The sequence below is a fragment of the Palaemon carinicauda genome, chromosome 16 (assembly GCF_036898095.1).
Source record: "Palaemon carinicauda isolate YSFRI2023 chromosome 16, ASM3689809v2, whole genome shotgun sequence".
In the NCBI taxonomy this organism is placed as follows: Eukaryota; Metazoa; Arthropoda; class Malacostraca; order Decapoda; family Palaemonidae; genus Palaemon; species Palaemon carinicauda.
In genome coordinates this window covers 20,910,149-20,932,840 of record NC_090740.1, presented here as the reverse complement: position 1 = coordinate 20,932,840, position 22,692 = coordinate 20,910,149, and the positions used below count along the sequence as shown (strand labels likewise).

Below are 22,692 nucleotides of genomic sequence, written 5' to 3'. Positions count from 1 at the left end.
TATTTGGCTACAGTAATATTCCCAGAGAATTGAACTATAGGTCGCCAGAATTCTAACTCCTGGCGCGAATATCCTTAAAATTTCTCTTAAGGATATCGCATAATATCAGGGGACGTATATCTTGATACGACACAGCAATCTTCACCCCGAATAGCGTTTTCGTTTCAAGGGGGAAGAGTGGCGAAAAACAGAAGAGGAGCCGTTATCAAGGTTACCCTTCCTCCTGTATTACTACGAGTATCTAAGATGGCGCTCATTCCTTGTAGCATTGAGCATGGTGCTCCATATATAGTAATTTCGGGATGGATCTTGCCTAAGCCTTTTCTATGGAAAAGGAGGGTGGGTCCATCAGGATGACATGGACATCCTACCCAAAAATAGGTTTTTGCTTCGCTCAAAATCCGTTTTCTGGGCTCAAGCCATGTCGTCCTGATGGAAGTTTACCAGAGAATTACTAAAAAGTACTGTATCTGTGGATTTTCATAGGTGCCTTAACCTTGGGACAATTTTTCTATGGTCATCCGGACCATTGAGACAAATGACGTTACCGTTATTACCACTAATCATGGACAATGTTAGTGCTTCCTGGCCCCTGCAGGGAAGAGTCATACTGGACATTAGAAAAGGGGTCTCAAGGTTTACATATATTGTATGAACAAACATAAGTATCAACTAAATATACAAAAGTCTCACGGTTTGTATATGTTGTCGGAACAACTAAGTACAGTATCGACTATGTCCATTGTTTATAAGCATACAATAATATGAGGTTTACTTAATTAAATAAGTAAGAGAACTCTGGCATATTTATTGTGCTAATTGCAGGGCAAAATAAGACGCAATTATACTCTAATAGACATTTATTTAGAATAAATGACCAAATGGAATAACGAGTGTAACAGGTTGAGGGAATTATACGTACAACGTATACAGAAAATATTTTTCTCCCTGAAAGGGAAGAAATGATGAGTCCCACTCTAAATTTGAAAATTTTTGATAAAATTTTCTAATATAATTTTCTGTAAATGTTGTATACTATCAACACTGTGTACTATGTACACACGGCACGAGTGTTATCTGTATACATCCACACTTGCGATTTTGAACAGTCTTAGTGTCACCATGGTGACACCCACTTAAAAGGTATCGCACTGGAAGTGTCAACACCTTTTCACCCTAATTGATAGTCCCAATCAATTAACTGTTTATCGCAGCACTAGACGACAGGTTTTAATACACTACCTGCCGCCACCACGTAGTGTTTCAGTTCGTGGACTTGCTTTGCGTAGTGTTTGTAGAACACTGGATGACTTCTATCCAGTATATGAACGAAGACGCTCAAAGTCTGTATACTGAAAAAAGTTCAGTGATGAAGCAATTTTTCTCGGATTATGATCTGCGGGTGTACTGTCAGGATCTGCTCTGCGAATGAAGTAGGTGAGCTTCACCCTCAGTTGTTTTAGGGATAAGTTTGATCCTGAAGTTTCTCCTTTGAAGAGCTGTCCTCCCCTAAAGTCTGAAGTTCTATGAAGATAGACCTTTAGACACTACTGGACACAGAGAGACATCTTTCTTCAGAGGGCAGATTCTCCAGGGACCCAATCTCTTAGTGGGTAGCTCGTTCTTGCCGAGAAAGGTTGGATCAGGAAAGAGATTCAGTTCTCCCACTTCTGTGAACTGAATGTGGCCCTCATTTCTTGATAGGGCTACTATTTCACTAACTCTAGCCCCTGAGGCTATAGCGAACAGGAAAATAACCTTCTGGGTTAGATCCTTGAGAGAACAATCTTCATGTTCACAGATGGAGCATAATGTAGGACCTTGTCCAAGGACCATGAAATGGATTTCGGAGAGCTGCAGGCCTAAGTCTAGTGCATGCCTTTGGGACCTTATTAAAGATTTCGTTCGTCAGGTCCACTTGAAAGGCGTATAGAAGAGGTCTAGTCAGGGCTGACTTGCACGTAGTTATCGTGTTGGCTGCCAGACCTTGTTCATGAAGATGGATAAAGAAGGACAGACAGAAGTCTATTGAAATTTCTTTATGTCCTTTTGCTTTAACAAAAGCAACCCACTTTTCCCAAGACGATTCATATTGTCTTCTAGATGACTTAGACTTTTATTCTTCTAAGAAGTCTATACTGCCATTTGAGATCGCAAATCTTTTCTTAACTGCTAAGGCGAGAAAATCATGAGATGAAGGTTTTGGGTTCTCTGTGATGAAGCGAAGACAGTCAACTTCTGAACCTGTTGAGATAGTGCTGGGTTCGGTAAAAGGACCGGCCTCAGCCTCAGTTCCATCACTAGAGGGAACCATTTGCTCTTGGGCCACTTGGGGGCCACTAGAGCTGCCGTTCCCTGGAAGGATCTCGGCTTGTTGAAGACCTTCAGCAGGAGATTGGATGGAAGGGACAGGAAAATCCAGGTCCATTCGTTCCAACGTAGGGACATGGCGTCTGTTGTCTCTAGAGGGTCCTCATATGGGGCTACATATCGAGGTAGTTTCTTGATGTCGCTCGTTGCGAAGAGGTCAATCTGCAGTTCCGGGACTTGTTCCAAGATGGAGGAGAATGAGTCTGCGTCTGGGGACCATTCTGACTCTATCGGCTTGAGCCTGAATAGAGCGTCCGCTGTCACATTGCAGAACCTTTGTAAGTGAACTGCTGATAAGTTCCATCTCTCTAGACAAAGGATGGCTAATATCACATGGTTGATATGGGACGATCTCGAGCCTTGTTGGTTCAGATATCACACTATCAATTTGCTGTCCAAGATCAGCCTGATGTGGACTGATCTGCGAGGGGAGAGTTTTCCCAACATCAAGAGGACTGCCATAGCTTCCAAAATGTTGATGAGAAAGGCCTTGAACAGAGATGACCAAGTCCCTTGGACTTAACTTTGATGGGAGTGAACTCCCCATTCTTCTGTCGAGGCATCCATGTGGATGGTCATTGACGGCAGAGGTGGTTGCAAGGGCACGGTCCTCATTAGGCTCTTGGCCTTCGACCACAGTTTGAGAAGTGATCGTAGTAAGGCCGGTATCGGTTATTTTAGATCTCTTCAAGCATTTGATGTGTATCTTCTCCAGACTCCTGACGCATCTTTCAGCTGTGCTCTTAGCACTGGGTCTGTTACTGCTGCGAACTGGAGAGACCCCAGTACTCTTTCCTAATCCTGTCGGATTTCAGTAGTCTCTTGACAGACCCTGCGATCTCCCTCCTCTTCCCTGAGGGAATGGAGAGACAGTGTGACCTCAGGTTCTAATGGATTTCCAACCATTGAAACCCTTGAGCTGGAGAGAGTCGAGACTTTTTGAAGTTGATCTTGCATCCCAGATGTTCCAGGAACTGGATCACTTCTTTGGATACTTGCAGACAAGCCATTTCGGATGCTGCCCGCACTAGCCAGTCGTCCAGGTACGCTGCTACCTGAACACCTTCTAGGCGTAGTTGTTGCATGACTGCGTCTGCAAGTTTCCTGAAGATACTTGGAGCTATGTTTAGTCCGAAGGGTATGGCTCTGAGAACATACTTTACCTTCTGTAACTTGAATCCTAGGTAGGAGGAGAGGGGGCGACTGACTAGAAGGTGCCAATAAGCATCTGTCAGCCTCTTCTTCAGCCTAGGGTCTGCCGAAACAGGACTAGTCTTCTAGACCGCAGCGGAGAAGGTGGCGGTTTCATACTGCCACTTCAGGTGCGGCCTAGGGAGGCACAGCCTCCTATGCCAGTATGGGAGTGACTACTCACCCTGCTGCTCGGCCACCGGCAGAAAGACTGAATACTCTGAGATTCTGTCGAAAACCAAAGCCAGGATACTCGCCGGCAAGGGAGGGAGACAGAAAACACTAGCCTAGTCAAGCCGGAGTGACTACTCTATGGCGAGACCAAGATAGGGTTGTCGCCTATGGCGGCACTCAGAGGTAAGGTGGGATTGCCCTTAAATCTCCACAGAAGACGAGTATAGAGTTATATAAATAATTCTAGGAGATATCTATCTCTTAATGAATTGATAAAATGATACACGAGGGTAAACTGGGATCATGTATGAAAGTATACTGAAGCGCGTAGGTTAAGTAGCGTAGCGCAGGGCAAGATTTCGGTTACCTAATTCGCCGAAACTCTAGCGCATAGGATCAACATAAGGAAGAGGAAAATATATGCATAATTATATATATCTTTACTAGTATGATTGTGCCTAAATAGCTTTCATAATTTATTAATGATATTACAACCGGGAAAGTCGTTCTGCTAACTAAATACATGCATAACGAACGACAGCGCTCATGGCGCCTCCGGTGACAGGCCTAGCTCCTTAACACAATAAATTACTCTAATTTCACTGTGAAGCAGGAGCTAAAAATTATACACTGTAAAGAATAAATACTAAACTTTCCAGAGGCAGAAATAGCTGGAGATTGCATATTTAATCCTCACAAAAGCGATCAAAAATGTTAGATCAACATGGATACCCACCGTGCAAAATTGCTACAAAAATAGGAATGAGCGCCATCTTGGATACTCGTAGTAGTACGGGAGGAAGGGTAACCTTGATAACACTTCCCCTTCTGTTTTTCGCCACTCTTCCCCCTCGTAACGTAAAGGCTATTCGGGGTGAAGATTGCTATGTGTCGTATCAAGATATACGTCCCCTGATATTATGCGATAAACTTAAGAGAAATTTTAAGGATATTCACGCCAGGAGTTAGAATTCTGGAGACCTAAAGGTCAATTCTCTGGGAATATCACTGTAGCCAAATATCCCTTAGAAAGCTACCAATAGAAACCTTCCATCAGGACAACATGGCTTGAGCCCAAAAATATATATATATATATACACCGTATTTCCCGTGTCATAAGACACTACAAGTGGTAAGACGCACCCTTAAATTAGCAAGGCAATTTTAGAAGAAAAAAAAATTGAGGACTTTAAAAACCTAGCAGAAATCCCTGGTTAGTGACTCTAGCGTGATTATTGTCTGGCACAGTAACTTTTCTTATTTTGGGTGTATTATGAAATGCTCAAGTTGAAATTATTTAGCTATATGCCAGTTATCCCAATTTTATTACATATTCATATAAGAAACCACTAAACCTGTCCTAGTTTCCACTACAACTACACGTTTAGTCATAGTGTTTGGTGTTTCAAGTGTTGTTTACATGAAAGCAGTGTCGCCAAAGGTTATTCATAACATTTTAGTAAAGAGGTAAAATCTAGTAATATTTCCAAAATTCCTAATACAGGCTAAAAATTTTCACACAAAATGTAATTATTAATCAAAGAAATCTAGAAATTCTTTAAGTTGGAATACTTTTGCTACTGTTTATGTGATTCTAAGTCTAATTACATTTCTGCTAACTTAGTAATACTGCCTTCAGCAAGTTTTTTCCAAGGTGTATTCAGGAACTGTCTGTTTGTATTATTTCGGAACTCAGGCAATAATGTCATTATCAATAAATTGCTTTATTACAAAATATCAACAAAATATGAGAAAAAAGATATATACTGCATAAACAACTAATACAGTATGTCATAGTGTAGTCTGCTACAAGACCACTATAGTCCATTTCTTTTAGCGATGCATATTTGCACCGACTTGCGGCGATGCCCTTTTAGCTCGGAAAAGTTTCCTGATCGCTGATTGGTTAGAATTATCTTGTCCAACCAATCAACGATCCGGAAACTTTTCCGAGCTAAAAGGGCACCGCTGCGAGTCGGTGCAAATATGCATCAGTAAAAGAAATGGACTATAGTTGGCATGTTTGCTTGTAGAAGGGGGTTGGCCAGTCATCAGCTGATTACCAAAACAAACAAATAATTTGCTACTGTACTTCCTTAAATGAAGTGCAATATGAAAATGAGTTCATTACATATGAATGATAATAGTAGGTTTATATTCTATCTTTCGTAAATTTGGGTGCTTGGTTGTCAATAATTTGGTGTTTGAGGGATGTCAAACTCCCCTATATAACTTTTTCTTGAGTGTTAAGATGCAGGGTGATTTTGGGGGGCATTTTTCGTGAAAAAAGGTGTGTCTTATGACACGGGAAATACGGTGTGTCTTATGACACGGGAAATACGGTATATAAGAAAAAAAGCAAGTCAAAAGACAAAAATTAATGGCAGTCCAAAATAGGCGAGGAGGAAGAGCGGTTACAACTGGTCTCCATCCGAGCCAAAAGTAAAGTAAGCTAAATCACTGGTGTGTGAACGGGAGCGGTAGCAAGCTACCCCACCCCCGCCAACTAGCGGTATGGGTAGTTAACGCTCGCTAAATTTTAATGGCTCATCATTTCAGCTTCGCAGAAAGTAATATCCCTAAATAAATAACGTAGGTTTGTATTCCAGTTACGGAACAATTGTATTTTTCCTAATTATACAAACCTTGAGCCGCTGTTTATACAAATTTTGCCGTCTATTCCCTAATGAAGAGCTTAAGGTTTGTATCGTTAAGGAAAATGCAAATTACTTTAAATTTGTCACTTTCAACTCCTTAATTACAGAATGTAAAAATTACAGCCTTGTCAACTTACAAGAATACTCCTGGTTAGACCAAGGATGCTAAAATTAAAAAGCAGTATAAGAAATAGGTATGTTTGGGGCAAAAGCCCTGGAGTTTGTATTTTACCAAACAGCTTCCATTTGGGGTACAGTACCAGCATCCTGAAGAGGAGATGTACAGTACTTACCAGATGTTCCAAACAAATGACACAGTGGAATGCTCTGTACAGTACTAGAGAAAATGTAATATTATAGACCATTCTCCCATGGAAGTAACAGCAGCAGTGGAAAAGTGAGAACACTTGCCAGTCTTCTTTCTCATGAAGGGCAGCGGCTTCATGTTTTACAAGTCGCCAAGCCCCTAGAGCGTAGACCAGCAAAGAAGTACCTAAGTTTCCATTTCCATTTCAGACAGTATTCCTGTCCACAGTGCTGGAAAAATACAAATTATTATTTAAAAAATGAATGCATATACAGTACATACATACATATATGTATTTATTCCCACTCAAACTTCAACACTTCCCTTTGGGAAAGCTATGCAAATTTATGGTATTTTATCTCAATATATGAAGCCATTCTTATGGCCTGTCCACAGTGCTGGAAAAATAATTATTATTTTTAAAAAATTAATACATATACATACATACATACATACGTGTATTTATTCACACTTTTCCTTCAGCACTTTCTTTTGGGAAAGCTATGCAAATATATGGTATTTTATCTCAATATATGATGCCATTCATAATAGTATTTTATCTCAATATATGAAGCCATTCTTAATATGAATATCAGTGATAATAATGTTTGCAATAAATATGAATCATAATAAAGTGACTAAAAAATTTTGTTGAAAACTTTCCTCTTTGTTTGATCTTAGTGGATGTACTTATAAGGTGCCATGAATATTCATATTAAGAACCAGACTTTTTTTTTGGTCCTTCTTAGAGAAAAGCTTTTATGTAAGAAAATATTAGTTTTTCAATATTTAACTTAGCCGGTGATTATATAAGCTGCAACTCTGTTGCTCGACAGAAAACTCTACGTTAAAAATCCGCCAGCGATCGCTATGCAGGTAGGGGGTGTACTTCAACAGCGCCATCTGTCGTGCAGGTACTCAGTACTCAATTTAAACAAAGAACTCAATTTTCTCTCTGTCGGGCTACCGGCAAGACCTACTAATTCGCTGTTGCTAACTGGATTTGTTTTCACAACTATTGGTGAAGTACACTATTCTAGTTTTGAGCTTTCGCTATGCAGGTGTTTTATCTTCATCTCAAAACTTGAACTCGTTTTGGATAGATTTAATTATGGTGACAAAGAGAGTATGGACTTTCTTTCACTTTTAAATGGCCGACCCTTCCCTTAGACGGAAGTGTGTTTAGGCTTTTAGTAATTATCTTATCACGTTATAGATTTTCCTCTATATATTTTATATCTCTCCGCCTTTATTAGGCCTCTTCGATTAACTTTCCATTTTTTATAAACATATAAAATAAATTTTAATGCTTTGTTTATATAGACCTTTCCTTAGAGTAGGCGGTCCTAACTTGGAAACCGAAGTTAATCAACATTGAGCCCTTTATATCGTCTTTAGCTTTTAAAGGATTTAAAACTTTTTAAATGTAATATTTTATGAAAGATTTTCTTTGATAGTCTTCGTACTGTTTTCAAAGATGAACTAACGTTTAGTTTTTTATGCTACGCAGTTGTTGACGTTCAGGACGTTCAACATGCGCTCTATCGTTACGATAGAGAGAGAGTGTATCACGGTTTCACTTTGCAGTAAGAGTAAATCGTTTCTGACGTTTTGTTCATTCTTTCTTAGCTTAAATGTTTTAAATTCTATTTTAAAGGAACTTTTTAATTGAAAAACCTTTGTTTTTTCCTTTAGTCAAATAACATGTTTTTTTGACGATATATAATTGGGCTCTTCTCTTAGGTGCGAAATCAAGAGAGAAAGAGAGAGAGAGATAGAGACGGAGGGAGAGAGAGGAGAGAAAACGTTCCGTTCAAGCGGGTAACGTTGTTCTCGTGTTACTCGCGTCCCTAGTCGCTGTACGGGGAGGAAGGATAAAACGTTTTTAGGTTTTTATTCTCGTCCCCAGGCTATGTGCGGTGAGAGATTGAAAACGTAGTTATATGAACTAGTGTTTAGTCTCTTTCCCAGCCACTGATTTTTTTATCTTAAAATATGTTTTCTGTTTTTTGCTGGTATTAATGAGCTTGCATTATACGACTGATTTCGCAATTACTACCTTTTAATGAAGGGTAGAATTGCGTGTTTCAGGTAGAAATAAGTGCAAAACAGAAAATCGAAGTGATAAAGTGATATGCGCAAAGTGTTACAGTGTTGCGTCCGAGGCGCAAAGTGTTACAGTGTTGCGTCCGAGGCGCAAAGTGTTACAGTGTTGCGTCCGAGGGTTCGTCTGTTCGTGCCTGTCGTTCACCTAGTCCGGGACCTCTTGCAAGCTCCCAAGCCCAGGGGAGAAGTAATGTCAAAAGACTTATGGGTTCGAGAGGCCTTGACCAACGAACAGACGTTTTCCCTCTATGGTATCGGGTGTTTCTTACCAAGATCTCCCCTACCATAAGACGAGAGAGACGTTGTTTCTCCTCGCCATCCGTAGGCTTTTCGCATAAGAAACCTGTCACAAGGTTTCGAAGCCCTTAAGCGAAAGTCAGTCCTTTCAGGACAGGTCCAGCTTCCTGGTTACAGCCATTAGGACAGCTCTGACCCTATACAGTCATCGGATAACTGCTCGCCGCCTAACAAAAGCGTAACACAGACTCCGAAAGTCTTTTTTTGTAGGCAAAGTGTTGCGGTCACAGACATTACCCTCGTCTATTACCACAACCATTTCCGTTGATCCTTAAGGGGTTGTATGGCAAAACATGCAGTATATGCTTGCCTCCCTTATGGAAGACTATTCTGTCGATTAGTCCGTTGAGTCTAGCCGTTTATCTCATCGATATCCTGGCTTTCAGCCAACCTAACGTTCCTTTGTGCTTACTGTTGACGTTGGCGTAGCTTAAGTCACGTCAGTCAGGTTGTTTAGAACCACACTCGATGCGGTCTCGTGTGGTTTTTCAGCCGCATTTGGACGTTAGGCCACTGGCTGATGCTCCTGTTGACGTTCTAGACGTTCACTAACAATCGGAGTTGACTTGTTTTGACGCTGTGCGTCAACCTCCGCATTCTAGAGTTGTTTTGATTGCTCAGTCTAGGCAGTCAAAGCAGTCTCGAGTGGACGCTGTACGTCCTCACGCACCTGTTGTGGTTGACAGTTCAGTTGTTGACAGTTCACAGACTGTCAAGCAGTTACATGACGTTGCGTTCTGGTCTGCTACTAATGCACCAGTGAGAGACTCGGCTTTTATCGGACAAGGTTCCTGTAGATGAGGAAGTTTCTGTTCTCCCTCCTACTGATATTCCCTTGAGGACTCTGTCAGATGGAGAGGAGCCTTAAGCTGCTTAGCCTCCTATGGACTTTAATTAAATCATGATGATTTTTTTTAAGGATCTTCGTCCGGATCTTGTAACTGCTGCTCCTCGTTCGCCTAAACGTCAGAACTTACACTAGGCCTAGCTACTTCGAAGCCGTTGTTTTTAAGCTAGTGCTCTCTCGCTCTCCTAGAGAGCGTTACGTTGGCTAGGCGACTGGTTTTTCACCAGGAAGAGTTTGGGGGATACAGCCTTTGCTTTCCCTTCTTTTAAACTGGTTTATAGAGCGAGAGTCTGATATGACACGAGAGAAGTTCTCGGCTTGGGAGTTCATGCCTCTGCCCAGATAGACTTCTCAATTCTGGTAGACTCTCCCTGGCGCCTAGCCAGGAGACGCTCCAAGTTGTTTACAGGTCAACTTCTCAGCTGTTGTCGAGCCTTTGAAGTTTTGCTGTACTATTATGTCACGCATAACTAGGCTTTCAGGGATGGTAAACGGTTCCGCCTCAGTCGCTAACCCCGTCTGTTGCCACACCTGCTCCCGTAGACCCTAAATGGGCTTTGCTGCAAGACATGCAGTCCAAGCTGGCGTCCTTGATAGAGGACTTAAATGCGGAGAAGAACCTTCTGGCCAACAACCTTCCAACCGGTCGGTTGTGCGCCCTGTTGACGCTGAGGTAACCTACTCGCGTCTGCCAGTTGAGGTGGTTCCTCCACCGATGCGACCCAGTGTGGGTTGCCAGCCGCACGTTGACGTTAAGCGACGCTCGGAGGTGGTTGTTGACGTTCAGGACGTTCAACAACCAGCAGAGGTGACTTGTTGTGACGCAGTGCGTCAACCTCAGCAACCCGGTAGGGTGTTGACTGCACAACCCAGACGGTCTAGACAGTTTCGGGTTGACGCTGTGCTTCCTCGCGCACCCATGGTTGTTGACAGTTCACAGACTGTGCAGCAGTTCCATGATATTGCGTCCGGCTCCGTCACGCATCCACCAGTGCGACCGGATTCAGCGAGTCAAACGTTGCCCACTCCGTTGCCGTTTCCTCATCAGTTTCGGATGAGGAACCCTCTGATGAGGACGTTGCTGAACAAGACGATCAGCCCCCAGCCCTGCTATCCATCCAGAAGATGCTGAAGAAGGAACGCTGCTCAGTCAGGCTGTGGATGAGTCTGGTAGGGACGCTGTCATCCGTGGATCAATTTGTGTCACTAGGAAGACTACACCTCCGTCCTCTTCTATACCATCTAGCTTTTCACTGGAAATAGGACAAGACGCTAGAAGCGGTCTCGATCCCGGTTTCCGAAAAGATAAAGTCTTGTCTGACTTGGTGAAAGGACTATATCAACCTAAGAGAGGGTCTTCCCCTGACTGTTCAGACTCCCAACCACGTTCTCTTCTCGGACGCATCGGACGTAGGCTGGGGTGCGACATTAGACGGACGGGAATGCTCGGGATTATGGAACTCGAGTCAAAGGACAATGCATTTCAACTGCAAGGAGCTACTGGCAGTACGTCTGGCCTGGAAAAGCTTCAGGTCTCTCCTTCAAGGCAAAGTGGTGGAGGTGAACTCGGACAACACCACGGCTTTGGCGTACATCTCCAAGCAAGGAGGGACCTACTCTCTGACATTGTACGAGATCGCAAGGGACCTCCTCACCTGCAATGTCATGGCAGATTGTCTCAGTCGGAAGGGACAAATAATTCCAACAGAATGGACCCTCCACAAGGATGTATGCCAGAGACTTTGGGCCACCTGGGGCCAGCCAACCATAGATCTCTTCGCAACCTCGATGACCAAGAGGCTCCCAATATTTTGCTCACCAATCCCGGACCCAGTAGCAGTTCATATAGATGCCTTTCTCCTAGATTGGTCACATCTAGATCTATATGCATTCCCTCCGTTCAAGATTGTCAACAAGGTACTGCAGAAGTTCGCCTCTCACGAAGGGACAAGGTTGACGCTAGTTGCTTCCCTCTGGCCCGCGAGAGAATGGTTCACCGAGGTACTTCGATGGCTAGTAGACGTTCCCAGAACACTTCCCCTAAGGGTGGACCTTCTACGTCAGCCACACGTAAAGAAGGTACACCAAGGCCTCCACGCTCTTCGTCTGACTGCCTTCAGACTATCGAAAGACTCTCGAGAGCTAGAGGCTTTTCGAAGGAGGCAGCCAGAGCGATTGCTAGAGCAAGGAGAACATCCACCCTTAGAGTCTACCAATCGAAGTGGGAAATCTTCCGAAACTGGTGCAAGTCAGTATCCGTATCCTCGACCAGTACCTCTGTAACTCAAATAGCTGACTTCCTCTTATATCTGAGGAAAGAACGATCTCTTTCAGCTCCCACTATCAAGGGTTACAGAAGCATGTTGGCATCAGTCTTCCGTCACAGAGGCTTAGATCTTTCCAACAATAAAGATCTACAGGACCTCCTTAAGTCTTTTGAGACCACGAAGGAGCGTCGTTTGGTTACACCTGGTTGGAATTTAGACGTGGTACTAAGATTCCTTATGTCAGACAGGTTCGAACCGCTACAATCAGCCTCCCTGAAAGATCTCAACACAGCTAAAAGAGTCAGTGAGATTCATGCCTTCAGCAAGAACATCGGATTCTCATCCGAAACGGCTACATGTTCTACAACTTGGTTTTCTAGCCAAAAACGAGCTGCCTTCTCGGCCTTGGCCAATATCGTTCGATATTCCAAACTTATCGTATGGTTGGAAATGAACTAGAAAAAGTCTTATGCCCTGTAAGAGCTCTTAAGTTCTATTTAAAACGAACTAAACCTTTACGAGGCCCGTCTGAAGCTTTATGGTGTTCAGTTAAGAAACCATCTTTGCCTATGTCAAAGAATGCTTTATCCTATTTTATCAGACTGTTAATACGAGAAGCTCATTCCCATCTGAATGAGGAAGACCAAGCTTTGCTGAAGGTAAGGACACACGAAGTTAGAGCTGTCGCAACTTCCGTGGCCTTTAAACAAAATAGATCTCTGCAAAGTATAATCGACGCAACCTATTGGAAAAGCAAATCAGTGTTCGCGTCTTTTTATCTTAAGAATGTCCAGTCTCTTTACGAGAACTGCTACACTCTGGGACCATTCGTAGCAACGAGTGCAGTAGTGGGTGAGGGCTCAACCACTACAATTCCCTAATTCCATAACCTTTTTAATCTTTCTCTTGAAATGTTTTATTATTGTTTTTGGGTTGTCCGGAAGGCTAAGAAGCCTTTCGCATCCTACTTGATTTGGCGGGTGGTCAAAGTCATTTCTTGAGAAGCGCCTAGATTAGAGGTTTTGATGAGGTCCTGTTGTATGGGTTGCAACCCTTGATACTTCAGCTCCTAGGGGTCGCTCAGCATCCTAAGAGGATCGCGAGGCTCCGTAAGGAAGACGTACTTAAAAAGGCAGAGTAATTGTTCAAGTCGACTTCCTTACCAGGTACTTATTTATTTTAAGTTTGTTATTTTGATAACTGCTAAAATGAAATAAAAAATCCTTAGCTCATAATAATGTAAACATTTATTGCTGGTCTCTACCCACCCCCCTGAGTGTGAATCAGCTTATATAATCACCGGCTAAGTTAAATATTGAAAAATGTTATTTTTATAATAAAATAAATTTTTGAATATACTTACCCGGTGATTATATATTAAAGGACCCTCCCTTCCTCCCCAATAGAGACGCAGTGGACCGAGGAGAAAATTGAGTTCTTTGTTTACATTGAGTACTGAGTACCTGCACGACAGATGGCGCTGTTGAAGTACACCCCCTACCTGCATAGCGATCGCTGGCGGATTTTTAACGTAGAGTTTTCTGTCGAGCAACAGAGTTGCAGCTTATATAATCACCGGGTAAGTATATTCAAAAATTTATTTTATTATAAAAATAACATATTTCAACAAGAGATATTTCATGGTTTGCTAATTGTTTTTCATAAGCTGCAGTAGTGTTTTTCTATTTATACCAAATTGTGATTTTTAATTGTGCTTATTAATTTATTTCTAGGTTAGCTGGGATGTGTACACCCGACAAGGCATATATCTCTTAAGGGACCCAGTAAATACAAAGAATTCAATTTCAAGCCAGCTGTGTTTTTCAACTGTTTTCCAGCCTAGCGATGGCACTGTTAAATTTGATTTTAAAGTAAAAGTATAGTGATTGTAAGATACTGTAAATATTTGCATCAGCCAAAGAGGATACAATATTTGAAAATTTTATTTTGTTAAACTGTTGATTTGAAGTATAAACCTGATAATGATTCCATTGATGCATAAACATTTATTCTCATATGAATATGCAATTTGGGGCTTAGCAAGGTGTGCTATCAATGCTTCTGAAAGTACTTCAGTAATGGAAAGTACTTCAGTAATGATTCTACTCTCATGGTAGATATATTTTTTTCTTATAACTGTATTAAGACATTGTAAAATGTCACACTTCATCAGTGAAGCTAGGCTTACCTTATTGGATATCTTAATTCACTTATCATGAAAACTGTACGTTGCTATTACTATTGTTCTTTGTAAACTTTTGTTTTTTTGTTGAAGCTACTGTATAGCATTTACAGTTTCAAGTGTCAGCTGAAGGTTACTGTGAAATACATATGTTATTTTGATAACTACTAGGTATTTTTACTTCCTGATCACTGTCATTTTGATAACTACTAGGTATTTTTGCTTCCTGATCACTGCTATTTTGATAACTACTAGGTATTTTTACTTACTGATCACTTTGCTATTTTGATAACTACTAGGTATTTTTACTTACTGATCACTTTGCTATTTTGATAACTACTATGTATTTTTACTTCCTGATCATTCTACAGCATGACTAGCTAAACTAGTCTGTAAGTCTGCCTAGTGACTTTAGTAGTAATTTGTATATGTCACATTTTTTTTGTACCAAATGAAGCATTACATCTTTCTCTCTCTGCAGCATGTATTCATAGAAAAGTGCAGAAATATTTGTAAAAAAAATAATCATAATTTCTAGTTTAGGTGTGGAAATCATATACTATAGAATTATGTCAAGGCAGCTAAATAAAAGTATTAATAATTGATATAATGTATCAAGCTTCAAATTGATTACTAGCAATTTGCTTGATTATTATTATTATTATTATTATTATTAATAAAAATAATAATAATAACAATAATAATAATCATAATAATATTATTATGTACTAGCTAAGCTACAACCCTAGTTGGAAAAGCAGGATGCTAAACAGTAAGCACAAGGGTTCCAACAGGGAAAAATAACCGAATGAGGAAAGGAAACAAATAAACTATATGTGAAGTAATGAACAATTAAAATAAAATATTTTAAGAACAGTAACAACATTAAAACTGGTTTTTCAGATATAAACTATAAAGAGAGACTTATGTCAGCCTTTTCAAAATAAAAACATTTGCTGCAAGTTTGAACTTTTGAAGTTCTACCGATTCAACTACATGATTAGGAAGAACATTCCACAACTTGGTCACACCTGAATTAAAACTTCTAAAATACTGTGTAGTATTGAGCCTCATTATGGAGAAGGCGTGACTATTAGAATTAACTGTATAACTAGTATTACGAACAGGATGGTACCGTCTGGAAAGATCTCAATGTAAAAGACAGTCAGAATTATGGGAAATCTTATGTAACATGCATAATGAACTAAATGAACGCTGGAGCCAGAGATTAATATCTAGATCAGCAATAAGAAATTTATAGGCCATTCCAGAAATTAATAACTAGATCAGGAATAAGAAATTTAATAGACTGCAATTTCCTATCTAACAAATTAAGATGAGAATCAACAGCTGAAGACCAAACAGGAGAACAATACTCGAAACAAGGTGGAATGGAAGAATTAAAACACTTCTGAATAGATGTATCACCAAAAATCTTACAAGACTTTCTCATAAAGCCAATTTTTTGTGCAATTGAAGAAGAAAGACCCAATGTGTTTCTCAAAAGTAAATTTGATGTTGAGAATCACACCTAAAATTTTAAAAAGTCAAACAGAATTAAAGTAACATATTCAATGCTGAGATCCAAATATTGATGAGCCACTGTCTTCATTCTGCTTACACTCATACTTGAGTTTTGTTTGGTTTCAACTTCATGCCCCATAATTTGCTCCATGCACTAATTTTAGCTAGATCTCTATAAAGGGATTCGGCAATCCCAGATCTACTTTTACTTTCAGGAGATGGAATTGATGTAAAGAGAGTAGCATAATCTGCAAATGCAACAAGCTTATTTTCTAGACCAAACCACATGTCGCGTATATAGTATGAAAGGTAATGAACCAAAAACATTACCCTGAGGAACACATGTCACATTCCTATACTTTACTTACTATGGTACCCATCAACAACTCTTTCCGATCTATTAATTAAAATTCAATAATGGTACTAAGAAAGGACCCACCCTCCAAACTGTTTGAGTTTGAAAACAAGGGCCTCATGATTAATACGGTCAAAGGCAGCGCTAAAATCAAAGCCAATCATATTAACTTCCTGACCACAATCAAGGGATTTCTGTACAGCACTGGAGATTGTAAAAAGGGCATCAAATGCTCCACGGCCTTTACGAAAACCAAAATGCAAAATAGGGAACTGATGATTACCTTCAGGAAACCTTTGTTCCAACACGAATACTTACCTCGAACTACTTTCTTAGGAGTCACTGGTGATCTCCTCTCCATCGACCAGAGTTTTGAGTATGTTACCCCCCCACTCCGCGCTTTAAGTAGCCTTACCCCCGGCATCAAGGAATGTGCCCCGAGGATAGGATTAAGGTAGGTCGCTTGCTTGCTGGGTCAGCATCCTCATTAAGTTCTCTGGTCGCGAGGCGTTCACAACCCTCGCTCTCGTATCTCTGTCGATCCTTTGTGTGCGTTCTGTGTCCCACGTGCTCCCAGCGTGGCAACTTGCGTTTTTCCAGTGTGCTTTCCCAAGTGTTCCTGTGCGTTCACCTTTCAACCGTGTGCTTACCCAGTGTTTTAATTGATTTCCTTGGTGCTTGTGTCGTGCGTTGTGTGCGTTATGGAGCAGATTCGCCGTTGTCCTGGGCCTAGAGCCGGGAAATCGTGTGGAGCGGTCCTCTCCAAGCCCGAAGTGGATCCTCACTCCCTTTGTTCCTCCTGTAGGGGAAAAGTTTGCTCGTCAGCAGACACGTGCCCCGAGTGTGTAGACTGGAGCGATATACAGTGGGTACGCTACGGTACCAAAAAGAGGAAATCAGCGAAACGTTCCCCCAGGAAAATTAGAGTTTCCTCGCCGATACCGTCACCCAGTGAGCGGTCCGACGGGGCCTCGGTTTCGCCATCCCCTACACAGAGTAGGGGACGAGGTAAGTCTAGTGTGGTGGATGAACAAGGAGTCCTATCCCAGGAGCCCAGTGTTAGTGCAGTGCCAATAGCGGGCCCCTCTAGGGCTAGTGAAAGACCCAGTAGTGCGTCCGGAGAGTCGGCCCTTGTGCTCGGGGGGCACGCTTCCTCCGATGACCCCTTGTGGGGTAGTAACGCGGTCCCAGTGTCACCGCCGCCCTCGTGGGCCTGTGCTTCTGGTTCCTCTTTAGGGGGAGACAACCAGAGGAAAGTTCGACCTTCAGGTAACGATGCCTGCGGTTGGAGGCTCCCGAAGACGCCGGGTAGGTCACCCCTGAGGATGGATGTGACCCTGGATCCCTGGCTCCCGGGCATGGAACGGTTTGAGTCGTTCCCAACCCTCCCCACGTTAGTTCCCGATGACTTCCTCCAACCCTCGACCTCTGGCATTCAACGTCCGAAGAAGTCCCCCGCAGTCCCCGCTACCAGCCGACACGTGGTGAACACAGTGTCGTCTGGCTCATCGGATGTCTATTCCTCGTCAGAGGAAGAGGTCAGGGTGAAACACCGCCGTCGGAGGGAGCGGTCCAGGAGCAAGCGTTCCCGGTCGAGGTCGCGCTCTCATTATAGCAGGAAGCGCTCCCGCTCCCCGAGCCGTAAGTATAGGAGAAGTGTATCTCCCGGTGGCGCCTGGATCTACGTATCGTCGCGGGAATCGAAGGTGCTTCGTTCCCCGGACCACCAGTCCAGTGAGCGGTCCCCAAGGCGGCCGCCCTCCAAGCACAGCCTTGACCCTCGCGACCTGGCTCGCAGGAAAGACCTCTCGATAAAGCATAAGTCCTCGAGGTCTCCGGTTCACCCCGCCCAGCGGGGGGAAATGCGCTTCTTACCAGGCAGCCAGGCCGAACCAGCCCAGCTGGTGCGGCCTTCAGGTCAGAAGGAACGGTTCCCGCTGTCGGGTCAGCCCACGGGAACCGCGACCTCAGCACCCAGAGCCTTCAGGCGTACGAGAGTCCCCGCTGAACCAGCGGTGCCTACACTATCCCGAGCCCCTGGTGCGGTCTTACCCGCAGATGAGGTCCAGTACCTCGGCAGGACTGCGCCCCTGGCCCCGAGGGCTAGGTGTCCCGTCGGCGTGCCCGGTAAACCGGCTCCCCCGCCCCAGGCCGAGACCTCGGCTGACGGGGGTGAGGGCTCCCCGACGGAAGACTCCGCCTACAGGAGAGTGGTTAGCCTGATCAGAAGGCACCACGAAATAGCTGAACCTGCAGCTACAGATGGAGATTCCTGGAGGTCGAGCCTGCTGAGAATCATGCAAACTCCCTCCCAACCTAAGTCATCCCTGGCACTCCCTCTGGCCCGAGATCTAGTTCTAGGGCAAGAGTACATTGACAAAGTGGTGGCCAGCAATGCCGAGGCTCCCAAGACCCAGAGTGCCTCTAAATTGCTCCAGGGCCTCAAAGCCCAAGGGAAGGTCTATGTGCCCGAAGGACGTCGCCCAGGTCCTTGTAAAGTGGAGACGGCCGTGGACATTCTGAGTCAAGGCGTCTTAGACGACAGAGCCTCTTCGGCCCCAGTCTGTTTCTCACCAGCAGAGGCCTCCATGATGGAGGAGATGTCGCGAGACTTGGTTAACGTCTCCTCTTGGCTGGACTGGTGGGCTTCCACGTTGGTGGGTGTTCAAGCCTCCTTCGACCCCGAGGACCCTGATTAGCAAGGCCTAATGAGGGATCTCATTACCTCCGGGGGTAAAACCCTCAAGTTCCTAACCTATCAGTCTCTCGCCCTTACAGCCAACTGGGTTCTCCTTAAGCGAGACACTGTTCTTACGAAAGTGTCTCGGAAGGTACCGGACAGGGAGGCGCGAGCAATTCGCAGCCTGCCCCTGTGGGGAGAGTCTCAGTTTCCTCTGAAAGAGCTAGAGACCTTAATGGAAAAGGTCTTGAAAAAGAAGGAGGCCAACGTCACCAGACCGGCAACTTCTAGGAGACCTCCATACAAGAGGTCCGTCTCGGACAGCGCCGCGACGCCCCAAGCCTCTTCCAGCGCTACGAGGAGAGAGGCCCCCTCTTCCTCCTGGTCCTCAACACCGCGACCCTCCCGCAGGGGAGCTGCAGCGCCCTAAAGCTCCTTCAGGTCGGGTTACTCCGCTTCTAGAAGAGGCAGATCAGGCCGCCCCTCTAGAAGAAGGTAGAGTGGGAGGCCCCCTATCCCCGCCCAAGCCTCGGGTTGGGGGATGCCTCAGACAACCTTGGCAAGCATGGAAGGCTCAAGGGGCAGAGCCTTGGACAGTGTCCGTCCTAAGGGAGGACTACAGACTCCCGTTCCTGACGAATCCAACCCCTCTTATTCCGGCCAACCGGACGGAATGGCTAGCTCCCAAAGATCCGTTAAAGAGGACCGCCCTTCAAGAGGAGATATCCTCCATGTTAGAAAAGGGCGCCATGGAAGAAGTTCCTCTCCCAGGGCCAGGTTTCTACAGTCGCCTGTTCCTGGTAGAGAAAGGGACGGGGGGGGGGGGGGGGGGTGGAAAATCACGTGGTGTTGTTAGCAAGGTTCATTCCCGGGAAGAAAAACGTTCTGGCCGACGGCCTCAGCAGAATGGGCCAGATAGTAGGGACAGAGTGGTCCCTTCTCCCAGAAGTAGCCAGGATCATCATTCAGCGTTGGGGTTCCCCGGTGATGGACCTCTTTGCAACGAAACTCAACGCCCAACTCCCAGTCTATTGTTCCCCTGTACCAGACCCGAAAGCAGCCTTAGAAGACACCTTTCAGCACAAGTGGGACAATCTGGATGTGTACGCTTTTCCCCCTTCCACGTTGATAAGACAGGTGCTCAACAGAGTAAGGGCCGCCCGAAACCTAAAGATGACTGGTAGCGCCCTGGTGGCCGGAGAGGGAGTGGTTCGCAGACCTAAAAGACCTAACGAGTCACCCGCCGTGGCCTCTACCCGCCAGGTCAGACCTTCTGCACCAGCCTCACTTTCTCAAGCTCCACGACAACCCACTCTCCCTTCGTCTTCACGCCTGGAGACTATCCAGCAGCTCCTGAAGAAGGAAGGTTATTCTCCCTCCACGGCTAAGAGAATGTCTCTATACCTGAGAAAGTCGTCAGCTGCGATATACCAGGCAAAATGGGCCTCCTTCACGAAGTGGTGCTCTGAGAGGTACATTAGACCTCTTAAGGCCTCTGTCCCAGACATAGCAGATTTTCTGGTGTTTCTTAGGGACAAAGTAGGAATGTCAATTCCAGCCATAAAAGGGGTTCGGGCTGCCTTAGGCCAAGTCTTCCTCCTGAAGGGCATCGACCTGGGGGCCTCGAGACACATAGCGATGCTTGTCAAAAGCTTCGAGCAGTCTTGCCCCCTCAGGCGAGGAGGGTGCCCCAGTGGGACTTAGTCAAGGTCCTGAAGATGCTGTGTCGTCCCCCCTTTGAACCCTTGAAGGATATCGTAGACAAAGATCTCACCCTCAAGGCCGTCTTCTTGCTGGCCTTGGCGTCCGCTAAGAGAGTGGGAGAGATCCATGGACTGTCATACGACGTCTCTCACTCAAAGGGGTGGAAAGAAGTATCCTTCAAGTTCGTGCCTTCTTTTGTGGCCAAGACTCAGAACCCAGCAGTCTGGGACCCGAGGTTTGAAGGTTTCTCAATTCCTGCCATCCCTAAGACAGGCAATGCAGAAGACTTAAAATTGTGCCCAGTGCGAACAATTAGGAAATACCTGGAAAGGACAGCGCATCTCCGACCAGGCATCAAGAGCCTCTTCGTTTCCTCAGGTATTAATAAGAAACAAGTTTCCAAAAACACCATCTCCTTCTGGTTGAGACAGGTTATCGCCAGAACCTACAAGGAGGATGGCATGGCAGTGCCAGGCACTCCCAGACCTCATGACATCAGGGGCCTGAGCACCTCCTTAGCCTTTGAGAAAAACATGGCAGTAGGGCAAATCCTGCGAGCAGGTACTTGGTCGAACCAGTCAACCTTTACTGCCCACTACCTCAAGGACTACTCAAGAAAATCCTTGGACGGGTTCTCCATTGGAACAGTCATCTCCGCCTTCCAAGCGGTGTAACGGTAAAACCCCAGGCGCATTCAAGACTAGCGACCAGTAGGCACAAGTGCGGTTTCCTACCTCCTACCCAGTTGCTTACTTGCCTCTTCGGGGAGTACCGTCTGTTCCCAGAAAATAACACATTCTTCACGGCTACGCTTCGAGAAGGAACATCAAAAGAAGTTTTTCAAAGGGTGAGTATTTAGACACTAACGTGAATTTTTGTGTAGTTACCCTCGCTTCCGCTCTCTAGTAGGTCCCGTTATCCAGAGGCCTTTTGGCCTCCACGGCCGGGTCAGTGGGTCAGAATAGCACTCCCTCCTCCTAAAGTGAAAGTCTCCTAAGAAAGTAGTTCGAGGTAAGTATTCGTGTTGGAATAAATCAAAAATTTTAAGTAATTTTTATTTTTCCCAACATACTTACCAAGAACTACTTTCGGGTAATGGCCCTCCCTTCCTTCCCCGAGTGCCTCTCTTCCCTTGCTAGCATTATGCTAATTCAATAGAACTTAATGAGGATGCTGACCCAGCAAGCAAGCGACCTACCTTAATCCTACCCTCGGGGCACATTCCTTGATGCCGGGGGTAAGGCTACTTAGAGCGCGGAGTGGGGGGTAACTTACTCAAAACTCTGGTCGATGGAGAGGAGGTCACCAGTGACTCCTAAGAAAGTAGTTCTCGGTAAGTATGTTAGGAAAAATAAAAATTACTTAAAATTTTTGATATTTCGACGTTTTGCCTAAAGACATTCAAAAACTTTAGATAATATGGGAGTTATGGAAACTGGGCAGTAATCAGCTGGACTTCAGCTACTACAAACAGATTTACACATTGGAGTAACATTACCAATTCTCCAATAAGTGCTAAAAGAACCTATTCCCATTACTTGTGCAAAATAACATACCTTTGGCGCTAAGAAAACTGCAGAATATAAAAAATACCATTTGGGTCTACACCTCCATAAGCATCAAAGTAGCCTGCATATTACAAGGAGGACCATAAATCTATAAGAAAATTTTCTCATAGAGGAGGAGCGAGTATTCCCTTCAGAGCACATCATTCAGGGCACTGTAGGTATTGTGTAAGGATATTACTGTACATGTCCCCTCGGCCCCTAGCTCCACCCACCATTTAGACATCTACTTTACCTCTACCGTTTACAAGTTTCTTTTAACTTTAATTCATAGTACAATGTCAGAACCATGTTAGAGAAGAAGATCTTGCTGTGTTACTAGAAGACCCAAAATAAATAAATTGGAATATAATAGGAATGGAAAATGGCTGTCTGCTAAAGAAGGTGATGAATGCAAGAGTTGATGGGAGAAGTATAAGAGGAAGGCCAAGGTTTGGGTCGATGGATGGAGTGAAGAAAGCTCTGG

At 44.2% G+C, this 22,692-nt stretch overlaps 1 protein-coding gene across 2 annotated transcripts in view; it reads left to right on the top strand.

Moving 5' to 3' along the window:
• Art7 (arginine methyltransferase 7) overlaps nt 1-14,291 on the top strand; it is a 210,426-nt gene extending 196,135 nt beyond the window's left edge. For both annotated transcript variants that reach the window (XM_068389650.1, XM_068389651.1), the window contains exon 14: nt 13,950-14,291. In XM_068389650.1, the coding sequence (XP_068245751.1) occupies nt 13,950-14,099 (150 nt within the window). In that variant the 3' untranslated portion in view covers nt 14,100-14,291. The remainder of the gene's footprint in view (nt 1-13,949) is intronic.
• Nucleotides 14,292-22,692: the final 8,401 nt, after the last annotated feature.